Genomic DNA, 18649 nt, shown 5'->3' with positions numbered 1-18649 from the left:
TTGTAGTTTTTGGATGTGTGTTTTTGTCTTCGTGTTGCACTGCTGTAGGCTGGGGAAACGATATTTCGTTTCGTACATGAAATGAAACGACACGGATGAGCAGATCTGCCAAGGCAGAAAACAAACTGGGTGACAGAGAAATCTGTCCAGCGGCGATAAGACGTCGTTTGTTCTGCCCAAGAAACATGATGTGTTCATCTGTGTAAAATGCCTTTGCAATGGATAATATGGTAGCTAACATTCACAAGTGTTTCAGTGCTTTGCTGACACACAACATGCTCACACCTGGAAAATGGACTTGAAGCGCAACGCGAGTGCACTGCAACAGTGCCGTCTGAGCTGATCAACCGCACCCATGTAACACAGCGGTACTGGATCAGCTCCCATATGCATCCCGTCAAACAACTGCTTGCAGTAGACACTGGCCTTAACCTCAACCCCATTATATATATATATATAGTGTGAGTTGGAGGCCATACAACTTGCAAAATATGTAGTACAAAATATATAGTGCAAAATATATAGTACAATATATAGTGCAAAATATATAGTGCAAAAATATATAGTACAAAATATGTAGTGCAAAATATATAGTACAAGGACCATTACGGCAATGCAGGACATGAAATTATTAAAGATCGCAAATCAAATGTCAAATAACAGTAGTATTTGTGTCTGTAGTGCTATACTATTGGTTATCGAGGCGATGTCTAGTTGCTGAAGATTAAAAAGTTATAGTCCATCAGTTAACAAGTTGATGGGGAGCGACAGGGCTGTGCAGCGAGCCACAGTCCAGCCGTGTACAGACCAGTTGGGTAAACAGTATTCCCCTTCATTGTTCCCCGGCTGTTGTATTGCGAATGCAGAGCTAGCAGTACAGTTCAGCCACATTGTTGTGCTGGCCCGGGCACTGCGCTCTAGAAAGCACTGGAATAACTTGGTGAATGGACACTCGAGGGGGTTTAGCTGACCATTGCCCATCTTTAAATTGGGATTTAAGGTACATGTTCTCCCGTAGAATGGCTAATGCTGAAAACATGACAGAAAGGCTTGTTTTCACTTGCGTTTCCTGTGATTTTATGTCTTCTTTGATTTAAAAAATGCATGCATGCTGTCAACTCATAAAATGTGTATAACCCAGTGTATAGTCCATCAGGTTTAAAGGATGTTAGATTTAAGTACATGTAGTCACAAGTTTGAGAAACAACTGTATCGCCTCCTGCTCCTACCCACAGCCCTGTAAACGGTTGGTTAGTCAGTCAGTCTTACCTGCTAGCGTGGCCCTGCAGCTCCGTGGCTGTGAGGGGAGAGAGCAGATGTTGACAGCAGCATCACACGCCGGCTTCTCAGTCAGACAGCAGCACGTGGCTGGGGTGGGGGCGTCTGTGTGTAGGGGAGGGGGTCGTACTCGCTCCACTTTAAATGGAGACCCAGCTCACAGATGTGTCTGGCTGGCTGTCAGCCTGTAACGCTGTCATGTTGAAGATGGACTGTGTTGTGAAAGGTCACTGTGTTTGTGGGGGCTCGCACCACAGTCAGCGGCACCTTTACAGCATGTTAGAAAAAGTGGATTTATTGTGTTGGTGCGACTAAACCTGCACTTTTAAGACACATGTAAACGCGTCAGTCCGGCTGAAGTGGTACTAAATAGAGCTTCTAGAAGTGGGACTAACACACCTAGGTGATGCGGTTGGGGATGGATTTATTCTGGCACGTATATAGGCCCGAACTGGCCTAGGCGTTCTGCGCATGAGCCATAGTTTCCGCGGCGGTCTTTCAACCGGAAGTGGAACAGCTTAGTATTGTAGCGAAGTTGCTACCACGTCAAAATTGTGCCAATTGTCCTGTTTTACCCATCAGGCACTGCGTGCAGATTGTCAGTTGTTATTAAATGTTTTGTAAGTGTTTTATGTGGCTTTATGTGTTTATGTGATTACTATTTGTTGTGGTGTAATTGCAGTTGTCATTCTGTTGTGTTGTGTAACCTTGTAACTGAAACCCTGAACAACTTTGTTGTTCGAGTTGATGACCGCCATGTATTGTGTCACATTTCTGTAAGTTCTTGTTTCTGTTCGAGTTCAATAAAGGGGCTGCAAAGTTACCTTTGTCGTTGCTTCTACGTTCGCCACACTGGTGTCAGAGGTGGGATGGAGCGGCCGTAAGGCCATCGGAAGCGCATGCGCCCTGAGGCGTGAAGGAGCTGATATGCTTAACCGCGGGGACGTGCTTCCCGGAGGAGGGGGGTAGTGTAACGTGCATGGTTAAGAAGACACGCTGGCCGCTGGCTGGAGGGTCTAACCCTTTAGTCTAGCGGTTAGCGATGTCTCCTGCGGTGCGGGCGATACGGGTTCGCTTCCCGGCCGCGGCAGTTCCTGTGGTTGCGTTGTCCCCCGAATTCGCTACAGTATGAACATGGCGGGTGCCAGAGCGGGAACCACGCATGTCTGGACAGACGAGGAGACGAACTTCATGTCGTGTCAGCTGAAGGAGGTGGACGTCCTGAAGGACACGGGTGCTAACTTGTTTGGTATGTGACGCAATAGGTCAACGGGAAGAAGGTCCAATAGCAATCAGCTGGGCGTAGCGTCGCTGTCTGTTCCGTTGCCTACCAACACGGAGATCTCCCGTTCGAATCCCCGTGTTGCCTCTAGCTTGGTCGGGCGTCTCTAGAGACACAGTTGGCCGTGTCTGCGGGTGGGAAGTCGGATGTGGGTATTCGTCCTGGTCGCTGCACTAGCGCCTCCTCTGGTCTGTCGGGACGCTCCCCGGATCGGCAGAGAGGGGGGTGCAGCAGCAACCGGGGCGGCTCGGGGTAATTGGCTAGATACAATTGGGGGAAAAAAGGGGGGAAATTGGGGGAAAAAAAGCAACCAGCTGAAAGGGGGGCATATCGCCACCTACCGCACCGGGGTGGGACATGCGTCCGTCAGCGAATCGATTCTCCTCCGGTTCTTGTCTACTCAGTGGTGCCCCCAGAAATGTTTCATAGGGGGGGCCAAATGGGGCCACTGAAAATCTTGGGGCGGCACACCAAAACCAAAAGCCATGACTGAATTTCGGGAATTCTATGCTGCTGTTGTAGTAGTATACTGTATAGGCTAGTGGAAAACTGTCAATACGAGAGTTAAGAAAAATATACATTATTGATTTAAATGAACAGCACCTAATGTAAGATATCAGATAAAAGCATATTATGCATAATCAGAAGCATATTCTGCATATGCGACTCGTGGCTGGGGGCAGCACTGTGTCTACTGGGACAACGACAATAGTCCCAATTACATGACCTAATCGAGCTGTAACCGTAGCGCCACTTAACTGTGCATGTAAACGCAGTGACCGACTCAAGTGGACTTTCCATCAAGCTCATGTGAAATTTGACATGTCAAATGTGAAAAGGCTGAATGGAAACACCAAATTAAACAAATCACAACTATGGCAAAAACATTTGTACGCTCTGCTCGCTTGCGATGGCTTTCCCTTTCGTCGATACACAGTTTATGCACCAAACGGGTGATGGAAATGCATTTGCCAAATGACAAATGAAATGTGAATAGAACTGGAACACGTTATCAGCTGTTCGTCATCTTAGCTGCGCCGTCTTTGTCGTGGATGTTGAAGCATGGACATATGGCGCAGGACACGTAAAACTGCACTACCCGTCAAAAGTGTTGGAACGCCTCCAATTTTCCAGTTTTTCTTTAAATTTAGGCAATTTAATGTCTCAACGTACACTGAAATTGAAGCACACAACAAATAAACAATTGGAGATGAAAAAAATCCTGGAATCATTTTGTTTAATAAAATTTAATCTAAATTTTTGACTCATCAAATTAGCAACCTTTTACAGATATAACCGCCCAGCGCACTCGTGGCCTTCTTTCTACAATGGAAATCAAATATTGTTCGAAAAGTTCTACCCAACGCTGTTGCAGAGGTTCCCAAAAATGTGTTGCACTTGTAGGTTGTTTTGCTTTCACCTTTTATTTTACTTTTTTTTTTGGGATTTTCCCCCTTTTCTCCCGTTGTACTTGGCCAATGACTCCACTCTTCCGAGCTGTCCCGGTCTCTGCTCCACCCCCTCTACTGATCCGGGGAGGGCTGCAGACAACCACATGCCTCCTCCCATACATGTGGAGTCACCAGCTGCTTCTTTTCACCTGACAGGGAGGAGTTTCACCAGGGGGATGTGGGAGGATCACGCTATTCCCCCCAGTTCCCCCTCCCCCCTGAACAGGTGCCCCAATCAACCAGAGGAGGCACTAGTGCAGTGACCAGGACACATACCCACATCTTGCCTCTCACCCGCAGACACGGCAGTAACACGGGGATTTGAACCGGCAATCCCCATGTTGGTGGGCAAGGGAATAAACCGCTACGCTACCAGGATGCGCTTGCTTTCACCCTTCTGACCAGTTCGTCCCAAACCAGCTTGATGGGGTTTAAGTCTAGAGACTGTGCAGGTCATTTTATGATTTCAAGCCTACCATCTTGTTCTTTTTCTTCTAAGTTAGTTCTGAATTAGCCTGGAGGTATGATTTGGGTCATTATCTTGCTGTAAGATGAACCCCTGACCAATGGGGCCTAGACCAAAGGGTAATGCATTGTGCTGCAAAAAGCTGTGGTAGCCCTTTTGGTTCAGGGTGCCAGTCACTATGTGCAAGTTGTTAAATGTGGATCCAGCAAAAGTGCCCCAGACCATGTTCCTTCTTCCTCCGTGTTTGACAGTTGGTATCATACACTGAGGAACCATCCTTTCACCTACTAGACAGCATACTGAAACCCTACACGATGAACCAAAGATGTAAAATTTTGATTCATCGGTCCAAAACACCTTTTTCCAGTTTTCATTAGTCCACTGGTGGTCCTTCATGGTCCAGGCAAGCCTTTTTTTTCTTATTTGTCATCTTAGCAATGGCTTTCTTACTGCCACTTGACCCTTCAAACCCGCAGCTTTAAGTCTTCTCTTCAAAGTTGAAATTGAGACTTGCTTACTTCGACCTAAGCTGTGCTTGAAGCTGTTGTCCTGTGAGCCGCCTATCACACAAGCTGTTGACTCTCAAAAACTTGTTCTCTGATTCTGTGTTGGTGTTGGTTTTGGGTCTGCCAGACCTCCTCCAGTCAGCTTTCTTCAGTTTCCAAGGGTCTTTTGATGGTGTAGGAAACTGTGCTCACTGACACCTTGGCTTTATTTGCAATTTCTCAAAAGGAAAGACCAACACTTTTAAGGATTTTAATGGTCTGTCTGTCTTCCTTTGTTAATTGCCTTTTTCTCACCATTATGATAGTAATATACTACTTTCTGCAGTGTAGTGTTGTCCCTGCTGTCTGTAGCATCTGTAAGTTCTTTTGTTTATTAACCCAGTCTGTCGCTGAGTTGTGCATTTGGGTCCTCCATTCCTGCCCCCGGCGTGACATGGACACCCCTTATAATGAGTGGATTTGGCTATTTCAGCCACATTCATTGCTGGTAGATACATAAAATCAAGCAAACAGCCATGCAGTCTCCTTGGACAGTCATTGGTAGTAGAATGGATCATAGTTAAGAACTCACTGACTTTCAATGTCACACTGTCATAGGATGCCACCTTTCTAACATGTCAGTTCATCAAATTTCTGGCCTGCTAGGGCTGTCCCGGTCAACTGTAAGTAAGTCTGTTATTGTGAAGTGGAAACATCTCGAAGCCACAACAACTCAGCCATGAAACGGTAGAACACACAAAACCACAGAATGGGAAAAATCATAAAAATTGTCTGTTTTAGGTTGCAACACTCACTACCGTGTTAAAAACTGCCTATGGAAACAACATCAGCACAAGAACTGTTTGTCAGGAGCTCCATGAAATGGGTTTCCATGGCCGAGCAGCCGCACACAAGCCCAAGATCACCATGTGCAGTGCCAAGCGTTTGCTGGCGTGGTGTAGAGCACACCGGTGTTGGACTGTGGAGCGTGGAAGCGCGTTGTCTGGAGTGATGAATCACACTTCACTATCTGGCAGTCTGGTGGACTTTGTGGTTTTTCAGTGTTGGTGTCATTGGTAAACTCAGACAGAATTGTTGGCATGTGTTGAAATACTGGCAGTCTGATGGACTAATCTGGGTCTGGCAGCAGCCAGGGGAACACTATCTGCCCGAACGCATAGTGCCAACTGTAAAGTTTGGTAGAGGAGGAATAATGGTCTGGGACTGTTTCTCATGCAATCAGTATGGATGGGTAATATAGTCGATTGAAGCAGTAAAATACTCACTGTACTATATTGACAGAGAAATCCATGTGCGAACCAGAATGCATTGCACCCAAGCTTCTGTATTTTTGTCCATAAAATCATCTGCGCTAGTGTTGTTGGATATCATTTCCACCATTGGGACGGTAGTGTAGCCGAGAGAACAAGGGTGTGTTTTTTGAACAGCGTCTGTAGAGTACAGTGGAGAAACTCAAGCTAGACTAGGCTGGAGTTGTCCGTCCACCAACTGACGTTACGTTTCTCTGCTTGATGGACAGAAAAAAACCTCTTGGTTTACTCCCGCCCCAGAGATACAGAAACTATCATGAACAACTGAAGGTGGTTTTCATTCGCTATCCCTGTTGCATATAGAATATAGCTAGAGATAACGTTGAAAATCTGTGATTTTTTTTTCCTTTTTTTAGAGTCCTACAGACAAACATTTCACAGATCACTTCAGTATTTAGAAGCTTGGCACTTAGCTTAATCTTTTGTCTGGGCCTCAACACAGTCCAATGGGGCAATCGTTTAAGCCCTCAAAAGTCATGATATATCTCCTCTTCACAATGTAGTCAGACATGGCTAAATAATTCATAAAAACAATAGTTACAATAAATGCTCTCCCCATCAAGTTAAAACTACTTTATTTTGCACTTCCACAAGTATTTTTCCCTTGTTAAATCCGCACCCTTCTCTGCCAGTATATAACTAGCAAACATTACAGGATTAGCAGGCTACAGGAGTACCAGTATATAACCAGAGTTGTAAAAACCAGGTCCAGAAAGTAAATATCCAAACCGTGTATTTGCTCCAGCCATGTTACTAAACCAGCTGATTTCATTAGCTAGTTTTCCCTACCTAGTTGAGGAGTGGTGTTGACTAGAATCTGCTGGTGTAGTGCATGAGTGGAGCAAATAGATGATTTGGACTTTTACTCTCTGGACCTGGTTTTTACACCTCTGTATATAACTAGCTAACATTACAGGACTAGCAGGCTACAGGGCTGCCGGTATATAACTAGCTAACATTACAGTACTAGCAGACTACAGGACTGCCAGTATAGTATAACTAGCTAACATTACAGGACTAGCAGGCTACAGGGCTGCCAGTATACATATAACTAGCTAACATTACAGGACTAGCAGGCTACAGGGCTGCCAGTATATAACTAGCTAACATTACAGGACTAGCAGGCTACAGGACTGCCAGTATATAACTAGCTAATATTACAGGACTAGTAGGCTACAGGACTACCAGTATGTAACCAGGTAACATCACAGGACTAGCAGAGTACAGGACTGCCAGTATGTAACTAGCTAACATTACAGGACTAGCAGACTACAGGACTGCCAGTATATAACTAGTTAACATTACAGGACTAGCAGATTACAGGAATGCCAGTATATAACTAGCTAACATTACAGGACTAGCAGACTACAGGACTGCCAGTATATAACTAGCTAACATTACAGGACTAGCAGACTACAGGACTGCCAGTATATAACTAGCTAACATTACAGGACTAGCAGGCTACAGGACTGCCAGTATATAACTAGCTAACATTACAGGACTAGCAGACTACAGGACTGCCAGTATATAACTAGCTAACATTACGGGGCTAGCAGACTACAGGACGGCCTGCTATCAAATGTGGACGTGAAGGTTTCACCACCTCTTGTCCAGCTTTATGTCCATTTTTTTAACACTAGGATTTTCTCAGAAGCAAAGGTAAAAATGAATTAAATTAAAGAAATAGCAATGTTTAGCTGTGCTAGGGTTTGGCAGCTTCTTCTAATAAAACGTGTTTCCTTCTGCTTGCAGGTCTGACCCGGGACCATGACGTCCAGTTTGAATGCACGGTTTGACTTCCCCAGCCCCGTAATTCAAGCTCAGGTGCAATATGCTCGTAATTATTGTTGTTTTTCAGTGTTTGTGTCATTGGTAAACTCAGACGCAACTGTTGGCATGTGTTGAAATACTGTAGTTTGAGTTTAATAGACAACACTTTATTCTCAATTTAGCCCATTATAAAAGGAACCTTTGTGTCAATGGTGTGTTTCTAACGGTACACGTTTTTGTTAACAGGCGGTAAGAAGTCTTGTTGCGTCTGTGCTAAAAGAGAAAGAACAAAGTGGGAACATTTCCCATTCATCTTCCCAGGTGAGTGCTACAAGCAGTGTTTTCAGTCCAGTGGTATCAACCTGATAACCCATTTCTCATGAGAAAGCATTCAATTCAATTTCAATTCAAAACTTTACTGCAGACTCAGGGTCCATAACAGACAAAGACAAATAGGTAAAAGACAAACCCCAGACAATACAAAGAGTAAACACGATAAAATAACATAAAAGGAACAACTCAGTGTCTTATAAGAAGGCAGCTATACCAGTGGTCCCACTGCCGGGATTGGTAGCGTGTTGCACTGAATATTATATTAGTTAAACTCATGATGATTACATTATCAGAGTCACTGAGCCGGCAAATACATGTATACATGAGCTTTCTTAGAAGAGCCTGAAAGGTACTGACTCCTCCAGCCACAAACATCTCACTTACACTACACCATCTAGGTCTTTTTAGCAGTATTCTCATGGCATCATTATAAGCTACTCAAAGCCTCTGTAAGCTTGCTTTTTCGTAGTTTGACCACAGGTGTGCAGTATAAAGTGTTGTACAATGTGTAGTTTGACCACAGGTGTGCAGTATAAAGTGGTGTACAATATGTAGTTTGACCACAAGTGTGCAGTATAAAGTGGTGTACAATATGTAGTTTGACCACAAGTGTGCAGTATAAAGTGGTGTACAATATGTCGTTTGACCACAGGTGTGCAGTATAAAGTATTGTACAATATGTAGTTTGACCACAGGTGTGCAGTATAAAGTGGTGTACAATATGTAGTGTGACCACAGGAGTGCAGTATAAAGTGGTGTACAATATGTAGTTTGACCACAGGTGTGCAGTATAAAGTGGTGTAGAATATGTAGTGTGACCACAGGAGTGCAGTATAAAGTGGTGTACAATATGTAGCGTGACCACAGGTGTGCAGTATAAAGTGGTGTACAATATGTTAAGGAGCTGCTGGAGACCAGCACTACAGGGACTAAGAATGACAAGGTCATCTGCGTACATAATATGGGTCACCAAGGCATTACTCATCATGCACCCAGTGTATCAACTGCTTGGACAAATCATCAGTATATAAACTGTAGAGAACTGGAGACAGAGTTCCCCCTTGTCTGACACCATTACTAACCCCAAATGGGGCTGAAACACTATTACCCCATTTCACTTGCATAGTCTGGTGGGCATACCAGTAAACCAAAATTCTCACAATGTATTTAGGCACCCCTCTTTGACTCAATTTACAAAACAACTTTCTATGATTAACACAATCAAAAGCTTTAGAAGCATCAACACATAAGAACCGATGAGTGTTGTCCTCTGTATTTATTAATAATTTACTTTAAGGCATATATACATAAGTCAGTGCCATGTTTAGCTTTAAAACCAAACTGGTTATCCGTGGGGTTGATAAACTCATGGCCTGTATGCAGCAGGATTCTTTCTAGGACTTTTGACAGTATGCTGGCTAGAGCTATTGGCCTGTAGTTATCTAGGCTGCATACATTACCAGCTTTCTCCTTAATGACTGACACTAACAGTACAGACACCATTGGGTCTGGTAACAAGCCATGGGCCATAAAGCCAGTAAAACAAATAGCAAGGAGAGGATGTTCCTCGGACTGGCATATTTAAGGTGTTCAGCAGTAACATGATCTAAACCACTTGCCTTGTTAACAGACAGCTTGTGTATAACTTGGTACACCTCATGTGACATCATCACCATAGACTCATCACTCTCAATATTGCCCCCCTTATAATAATAATAATACATTTTATTTGTGGGCGCCTTTCAGAGCACTCAAGGACACCTTACAGAACACAGTAAAAAAAAAAACAAGCAGCACTGTATCAGACAAAACAGGGTAGACAATAAAAAGTTAACACAACAGATAAGTATAAAATCATCATCTGCACAAAACTCAGTGAAGCGTGGATCAGACTGAATATGCCAGGTTGAAAAGGTGCGTTTTGAGATGGGATTTGAAGGTTGAAAGAGAGTCAGTGTTATGAATGTCTTGTGGGAGAGAGGTCCATTGGCAGGGGGCAGAATGACTGAAGGCTCTAGACCCCATGGTTGTCCAGCGGGCCGATGGTGTAGTGAGTTGGAGAGCAGCAGAGGATCTGAGAGTACGGGAGGGCGTGTGGATATGAAGGAGTTCAGAAAGATATGAAGGAGCTAGGTTATTAAGGGCCTTAAAGGTGAGGAGCAGGATCTTGAAGTCAATAGGGTATTTAACAGGGAGCCAGTGGAGTTGCTGAAGAACAGGAGTGATGTGCTCTGTGGAAGGAGTTCTGGTAAGGATATGGGCAGCTGAATTCTGGACCAATTGAAGTTAATGAAGACACTTGAGGGGAAGACCAAAGAGGACAGAATTACAGTAGTCAGCACGGGATGTAACCAGGGTGTGAGTGAGTATGGCGGTGCTGGTAGGTGTAAGTGAAGGGTGAAGATGATTAATATTGCGTAGGTGGAAGTATGCAGACCGAGAACATTGTTGATGTGAGCTTCAAAAGATAATGTGCTGTCCAGGATGACACCCAGACTCCTAAGCTGAGGCAATGGAGGAACTATAGCATTGTCATTAGTCAGAGAAAAACTATGAAGTAGATTTAGTGCCTACTAGGAGGACTTCAGTTTTATCACTATTAAGTTTGAGGAAGTGGTATGAAAACCAGGATTTAATTTCTAGTAAGCAGTCAGAAAGGGAAATGTGCAGAAGGGTGGAGGTAGGCTTGGTGGACAGTCTATTGAATAAGGTACTATAATGCTGTCGCCATAACTCAGAGATATTGTGTGTACCGGAGACACCATCAACAGTGCATGGTAGAGATGTTTTACAGTTGTTGAGAGCTCTCACTTCTTTCCAAAGATTAGCAGGATTATTGGTAACACTTTAGTATGGGGAACGTAGTCACCATTAATTAGGTGCTTATTAGCATGCAAATTAGCAACATATTGGCTCTTAATTGGTCATTATTACGTACTCATTAATGCCTTATTCTGCATGGCCTTATCATACAACCAGTAAGCCATTAACTATGAGTTTTCCCTCTATAACCTCAGAAGTATTGCTTATTAGTAGTACCACCTCAATATGCTTCGCTTAGTATGGCCTTTATAAGGTGGTAGTACCACAAGAAGAGTTATTCTCCCTTACTAACACTTAATGAATATGGCCTGTTCTTACATAACACAACACAAAACTACAAGTGTTCAGAGTGTTAAATTACTCTAAATTAAGTTTTTGTTACTTAGAATATGTTCCCCATACTAAAGTGACATCTTCATCATTACTAATTCCCTAGTAATTAAGTTTTTTTATGTTCCCCATACTAAAGTGTTACCGGATTATTTCCTAGCAGCTTCTTGGCCATGGAATCTGTCCTCATGGCTTGCTCATTTTTACAGATGAGGTGAATAACGTACTCGTATCTTGCATTAGTGAGCTTGTTGTGTTCAAGCTCAGGCCCTTGTCTGGGTCTGCCTGCCATAGCCCATGATTTAAAGCCTTCACGGGCTTCATTATATACTGCATCTTATTGATTACGGGGTGTTTCAAAACCTCATCGTGACCTCTGCATGATAATAGGAGCTTGATTAAGGTAATGTGAACTGTTTTAAAGGGATGCTCAATTCATTGTGGCTTGTTTCTGCAGTTAACAGCAGTAGAATACTGGCATTTTGCCTTCACTGAAATTTACATTTTATTTTGAATGCCAGCTACAGTTAAAAACGTCACTGATTAGCGGTCTAAGCATCGGCTTGGTGTCGATGCAGTTGCCCACTGGGGACCGGGGTTCGCGCCCCGGTCTCGTCAGATCCGACTATGGCCGGACTCGGTGAAGCAGCAATCATTGGCAACGCTGTCTTCGGGAGGGGGGCGGAGTCGGCTTGTGTTCGTCACGTGAATGCGTCTCTGTGTGTGTCGGAAAAACAGTGGTTCGGCTTGGATTCGCCTTGTCACGAAAGTGGGGAGGCGCTTTCCTTCGAGACTGCCGGCCGGAGAGATGCAGTTGGCGAACGCATGCAATACGAGGGTGGGTGTTTGAATTAAAATAGGGATCAATTGGCCACTAAATTGGGAGAAAAAAGGGAAAAATCAGAAATAAATTAAAAAAAAAAAAAAAACGTCACTGATGTTGATTTCCTGAATTTGATTCCTGAAATGAATCCTGATAAGTCTATATTATTTATTGTGATTACTTTACCCTGTACACTGAACAAGAGAATCGTTTTTCTTTTACTGCAGCCATTCTGTCTTGCTGTAAACACGATGGGCGAGTTAAAGCTGTTGAAGGTTTTCAAGTTTATAGCCTTTATGCTTGAAAAATGTTAAGTGGGACCCACCTGTACAGTAATTTGTGTGTTTGCTCTCCTCGGCAGTTTTCCTAGATCAAGCAGTACTGGGAAAGTCAGGAAAAACGGGGACATTGAAACGCCACCCCCACGTGACAGTTGTCACGAGCTGCATGTTTTTAGGTGACGACTGTTTCGTTTTGGTTGTTGAACCTCAAACTGTTGTTGTGCATCAGGGCTCGGCTCTGGAGACTCTGTGGGAGCAGTGCTGCAGTGACTCGGCCCAAGTGCGCTCGGCCTGCTGCGATGCCCTGGTGCTGCTGGTGGAGCAGGGCCACGCGGACCTGCAGTACATCCTCAACTGTATACTCAACCTACTGCCCTCGGCCAGGTACACACACTGTGCTCACACTGGGTCTGAACCGACATCTGCCCACATTCCTTAAAAAAAAAAAAAAAACCAAGTTAAGGGGCATTCGGGTCACGTGGCAGTCTATTCTGTTAACTACCAACATGGAGCTCGCCAGTTCGAATCCCCGTGTTACCTCCAGCCTGGTCAGGCGTCCCTACAGACAAAATTGGCTGTGTCTGTGGGTGAGAAGCTGGATGTGGGTATGTGTCCCGGTCACTGCACTAGCGCCTCCTCTGGTCAGTCGGGGCACCTGTTCAGGAGAGAGGGGGAACTGGGGGGAATAGAGTGGTCCTCCCACGCGCTACGTCCCCCTGGTGAAACTCCTCACTCAGGTGAAAAGAAGCGGCTGGTGACTCCACATGTATGGGAGGAGACGTGGTAGTCTGCAGCCCTCCCTGGATCAGCAGAGGGGGTGGAGCTCAGAAGAGTGGGGTAATTGGACTGGTACAATTGCGGAGAAAAGGGGGGGGGGTCAAAAGAAAAAAAAGGCATACTTTTAGTATGGGGGGGGGGAACCCAATTATACTTCCTTCAGGATTCTAAACTTGATTTTGTGTTGAGACTCAGACCACTGCACGTGTCCCAGCTACTAAGATCATATGCCCCCCCCCCCGTCTTTCACTGCTGTGTAAAATTATAATATATCAGCAGTGACTTCATTAACTAAGCCAGTTTGAGCATGCAAGAAATGTGACTCTGTGGGACACCGACGAGGACAGAATACAATATACAACATGTAGAAAACCTAAATAAGTCTGAGAATATCTAGACAGCAATGCTTAAGAATCTTAGAACTTCCAAGTGTCTAATAATATCTAAACTGGCAAGGGACTATAGGCATTGGGGTTGAATAATAATAATAATAATAATAAAAACAATAACTCCTAACACAAACATACTGTGTAGGAGTCAGAAGATAGTCAGAGGACTGCTGCGTCCCGCATGTTTAAAGACCTCAGCCTGTAATATACAAGAGCTGTTCAGTAAGCACAGCTCATAAACAGTAATGTAATAATAATAATAATAATAATAATAATAACAACCAGTAATGTAATAATAATAAAAATAATAAACATGAATGTAATAATTAATAATGATAATAAACAGTAATGTAATGACCATAAATAATAATAATAATAAACAGCAATGTAATAATAATTAATAATAATAATAATAACAACAACCAGTAATGTAGTAATAATAAACAATGTAATAATGATCAATAATGATAATAATAAACAGTAATGCAATAATAATTAATAATAATAAACAGTAATGTAATAATTAATAATAATGAACTGTAATGTAATCATAATAAACAGTAATGTAATAATAATTAATAATAATAATAATAAACAGTAATGTAATAATAATAAACAGTAATGTAATAATAATAATAATAATAATAATAAACAGTAATGTAATAATAATAAACAGTAATGTAATAATAATTAATAATAATAATAATAAACAGTAATGTAATAATAATTATTATTATTAATAATAATAATAATAATAATAAACAGTAATGTAATAATAATAAACAGTAATGTAAGGACTGCATGGACTCACTTTAGTCTCACTGGCCTACTGAGTATCTTGTAGGTTGATATATTGCGGTTTCATTGCCCTGTGTTCTTTGTGCTTATGCTACTTTCTGTCTTAGTTTACGTTGTTGTGCTGGAGTGGAAGAGTGGAAAAGTCACATGGCTGAAGATAGATTACAACACTGTTATCTAGCGGTCGTGGGGTTAAACACACCACACAAAATGTTTGTCACCAACCTTTACATGTAAAGGTTGGTGACACAGAAGATCATATCGCCATACTCGAGTGTACCGGTGTTTTCTTAACCCCTAGCATCTTGTACTTTGTTTCATGGGCTCCACCATGTGATCAGTTTTTCAGATGTTTCTTCCACACACCCAAACCCTGCATTTCTCTGTAGGCTGTGAAAGTATGTCTTTTTCCATCTTGAATGATGCTGTTTGCAATGCCCATCTTGTCTTGTGAACAGAAATGTGCAAGGGCTGATGAAGGTCATTGGAAAGCTTCTTCAGATGCAGGCAGACCAGCTGAACGGCGGTTCATCATTCACTTGTCCTTACTCCATCAGGTCAGCCCGTCTACATTGAAACTTCTTTGTGGTGTCTTTGTGTGTTGTCTGTTTGGTACAGATTTTTTCTTTTACTTAATGCAGTGGTATAAAAAGGAATCATGTTGAAATGCAGCATGTTTTGTTTTAAAAGATTACATGTTTTGTTTTGACGGATTACATGTTTTGTTTTGACAGATTATAAACTTTGTTTTGACAGATTACATGCTTTGTTTTGACAGATTACATGTTTTGTTTTGACAGATTACATGTTTTGACAGATTACATGCTTTGTTTTGACAGATTACATGTTTTGTTTTGACAGATTACATGTTTTGTTTTGACGGATCACATGTTTTGTTTTGACAGATTACATGTTTTGTTTTTACAGATTACGTGTTTTGTTTTGACAGATTACATGTTTTGTTTTGACGGATTGCATGTTACATACTTTGTTTTGACAGATTACATGTTTTGTTTGGACGGATTACATGTTTTGTTTTGACAGATTACATGTTTTGTTTTGACGGATTGCATGTTACATACTTTGTTTTGACAGATTACATGTTTTGTTTGGACGGATTACATGTTTTGTTTTGACAGATTACATACTTTGTTTTGACAGATTACATACTTTGTTTTGACAGATTACATGTTTTGTTTTGACAGATTACATGTTTAGTTTTGACAGATTACATGTTTCGTTTTGACAGATTACATGTTTCGTTTTGACAGATTACATGTTTCATTTTGACAGATTACATGTTTCATTTTGACAGATTACATGGCTTCACACCAGTAGGGCATTAGCGACGGCCGTTGTATTTCTAGCAGCATCAAGAACAGCATGCACAGACTCACTGCTCTGACAGGGCTACCCTGTTAGAGCACTAAAGGAGGTAGAAAGCGAATTCATTCCAACATTGTTTGTTTGCGGTAATTGCTTTATAATTTATTTGACCAACTCTCAGCTCCCAGAATTTACACTGCGAATATGTGTGGTTAAAATTTCTTTCCTGAAAGGTATGCTAATATTTTAATTTGAAAGCGGTGTTTGGGATATAGATGCTATGCTTTGCAATTGGTGGTTTATACTTCTCAGGCATTTATGTTTGATGTGTTGCTTTTGTTGTATGTGGTGGCAAAGACTTCTAGTTTGATGCTTCAGAGTTTAGCAGTGAAGATCCCCAGTAACTTTCTAAAAGCAGTAACTAATGTTATCAGTGACCTGCATAAAATAGATATGTTGTCACACAAATCTGTGAAAGTAGAAGCGAATTTCATGTTTTTATATATATATTTTTTATCATAGTTGGTTAGTATCCTCCTCCAGTATATGAGTGTCATGAGTATGAGTATGATGAGTATCAGTATGATCAGTATGAGGAGGTAGAGCCTGGAGACTCTATCTTCCTCAGTGGAGGAGGTAGAGCCTGAAGACTCGGGGGAGCCCCACCCATATCCCTGGCAGAAGTCTCTGAGGTAGTTAAGAAGCTCCTCGGTGGCAAGGCACCGGTGTGGGTGAGATTCACCCTGAGATGCTAAAGGCTCTGGACATTGTTGGGCTGTCTTGGCTGACACGCCTCTTCAGTGTCACATGGAGGTCAGGGACAGTACTGTTGGAGTGGCAGACTGGGGTGGTGGTTCCCATATTTAAAAAGCGGGACCAGAGGATGTGCTCCAATTATCAGGGCATCACACTGCTCAGCCTCCCTGGTAAAGTCTACTCTAGGGTGCTGGAAAGGAGGCTCCGACCGATTGTCAAACCTCGGATCCAGGAGAAACAATGCGGATTCTGTCCTGGCCGCCGTGGAACAACGGACCAACTCTTTACCCTTGCAGAAGTGCTGAGGGGGGCATGGGAGTTTGACCAGTCAGTCTACATGTGTTTTGTGGACATGGAGAAGGCTTTCGACCGTGTACCCCAGGGCACTCTGTGGGGGGTACTGCGGGAGTATGGGGTACCTGGGCAGTTGCTACAAGCCATCCGGTCCTTGTATAAACAAAGTGAGAGCTGTGTCCCCGTTCTTGGCACAAAGTCAAACACGTTTTCGGTGGGTGTCGGACTCCACCAAGGTTGTCCATTGTCTCCGATTCTGTTTGTGATATTTATGGACAGGCTCTCAAGGTGCAGCCAAGGTGAGGGGTGTGTCCATTCTGGGAACCTCAGCATTGCATCTCTGCTCTTCGCAGATGATGTGGTTTTGTTGGCTTCATCAGAACGCGACCTCCAGTGCACACTGGGGCAGTTTGCAGCTGAGTGTGAAATGGCCGGGATGAGAATAAGCACCTCCAAGTCTGTGGCCATGGTTCTCTACCGGAAAATAATAAGATTGCTCCCTCCGGTTGGGGATACGTTGTTTCCTCAAGTGAAGGTGTTCAAGTATCTTTGGGTCTTGTCCACGAGTGAGGGTAGGATGGAGCGGGATATTGACAGGTGGATTGGTGCAGCATCAGCAGTAATACAGACGTTGTACTGGACCGTTGTGGTGAAGAAGGAGCTGAGCCGGAAGGCAAAGCTCTCAATTTACCAGTCAGTCTTCGTTCCAACCCTCAGCTATGGTCATGAGCTTTGGGTAGTGACCAAAAGGGTGAGATCGCGGATACAAGTGACTGAAATGAGTTTTCTCCGTAGGGTGTCTGGGCTCAGCCTTAGGGTGAGGAACTTGGACATCCGGAGGGAGCTCGGAGTAGAGCCACTGCTCCTTTGTGTTGGAAAGGGGCCAGTTGAGGTAGTTCGGGCATCTGATTAGGATGCCTTGTGGGTGCCTTCCTTTGGAGGTTTTCCGGGCACATCCAACTGGGGGGAGACCCCGGGGGGTAGACCCAGAACTCGCTGGGGGGACTACATGTCCAATCTGGCCTGGGAACGCCTTAGGATCCCCCAGGAGGAGCTGGAGGGTGTTGCTGGGAAGAAGGATGTCTGGAGTGCCCTACTTAGCTTGCTGCCACCACGACCCGACCCCAGAGAAGTGGCTGATGATGAGATGAGATGAGATGAAGAAGAGTCGCCTATAGGCTGTAATGTGCTAGTAAAATAAGATGTTTTACATTAATACTCATGCAAACTGGTAGTGTTAGAATCTTTTGCAGGCACTACTCATTTGCAGAAACAGGAAATGACTTAATTTAGGTCCTTCGGCCTGCTGGTTGTGTCTGTTCTTCAATTAAACAAAATAAATCACCTTGAGATTTTTGTTAAGCAATAAGCCGTAAAGACAGCCAAAACAGCTGTTCGATATGATTTAAAAAAAAAAAGAGACCTATTACGTCAGAGAAGGACACCTCTGCTTGCAGCCTCTAGGTGGGGATAAACTTAACTATGCTATGAAATGATCAGGGTGCATAACCGCACATAGTTTTTGGTCTAGTTCTCAAATATAATTTATGAATTGATGTTGCTCTTCAGCACCAACCGATCGGACAACCACCACTAAAGACAAATTAATTGTAATGTGGTCACTGCAGTCACTGCCCTGTTTTGTGAAAGACTTGT

The 18649-nt window shown here is 43.2% G+C and overlaps 1 protein-coding gene across 1 annotated transcript in view; it reads left to right on the top strand.

Moving 5' to 3' along the window:
• Nucleotides 1-18649, top strand: part of focad (focadhesin) — a 148486-nt gene that overhangs the window by 15081 nt on the left and 114756 nt on the right. Inside the window, exons 2-5 of the mRNA XM_056300322.1 lie at nucleotides 8046-8117; nucleotides 8310-8384; nucleotides 12883-13037; nucleotides 15076-15174. Of these exons, the coding sequence (XP_056156297.1) occupies nucleotides 8061-8117; nucleotides 8310-8384; nucleotides 12883-13037; nucleotides 15076-15174 (386 nt within the window). The 5' untranslated portion in view covers nucleotides 8046-8060. The remainder of the gene's footprint in view (nucleotides 1-8045; nucleotides 8118-8309; nucleotides 8385-12882; nucleotides 13038-15075; nucleotides 15175-18649) is intronic.

This window comes from Lampris incognitus, chromosome 20, assembly GCF_029633865.1.
Source record: "Lampris incognitus isolate fLamInc1 chromosome 20, fLamInc1.hap2, whole genome shotgun sequence".
NCBI lineage: Eukaryota > Metazoa > Chordata > Actinopteri > Lampriformes > Lampridae > Lampris > Lampris incognitus.
This window is presented reverse-complemented; position numbering and strand designations above follow the sequence as displayed.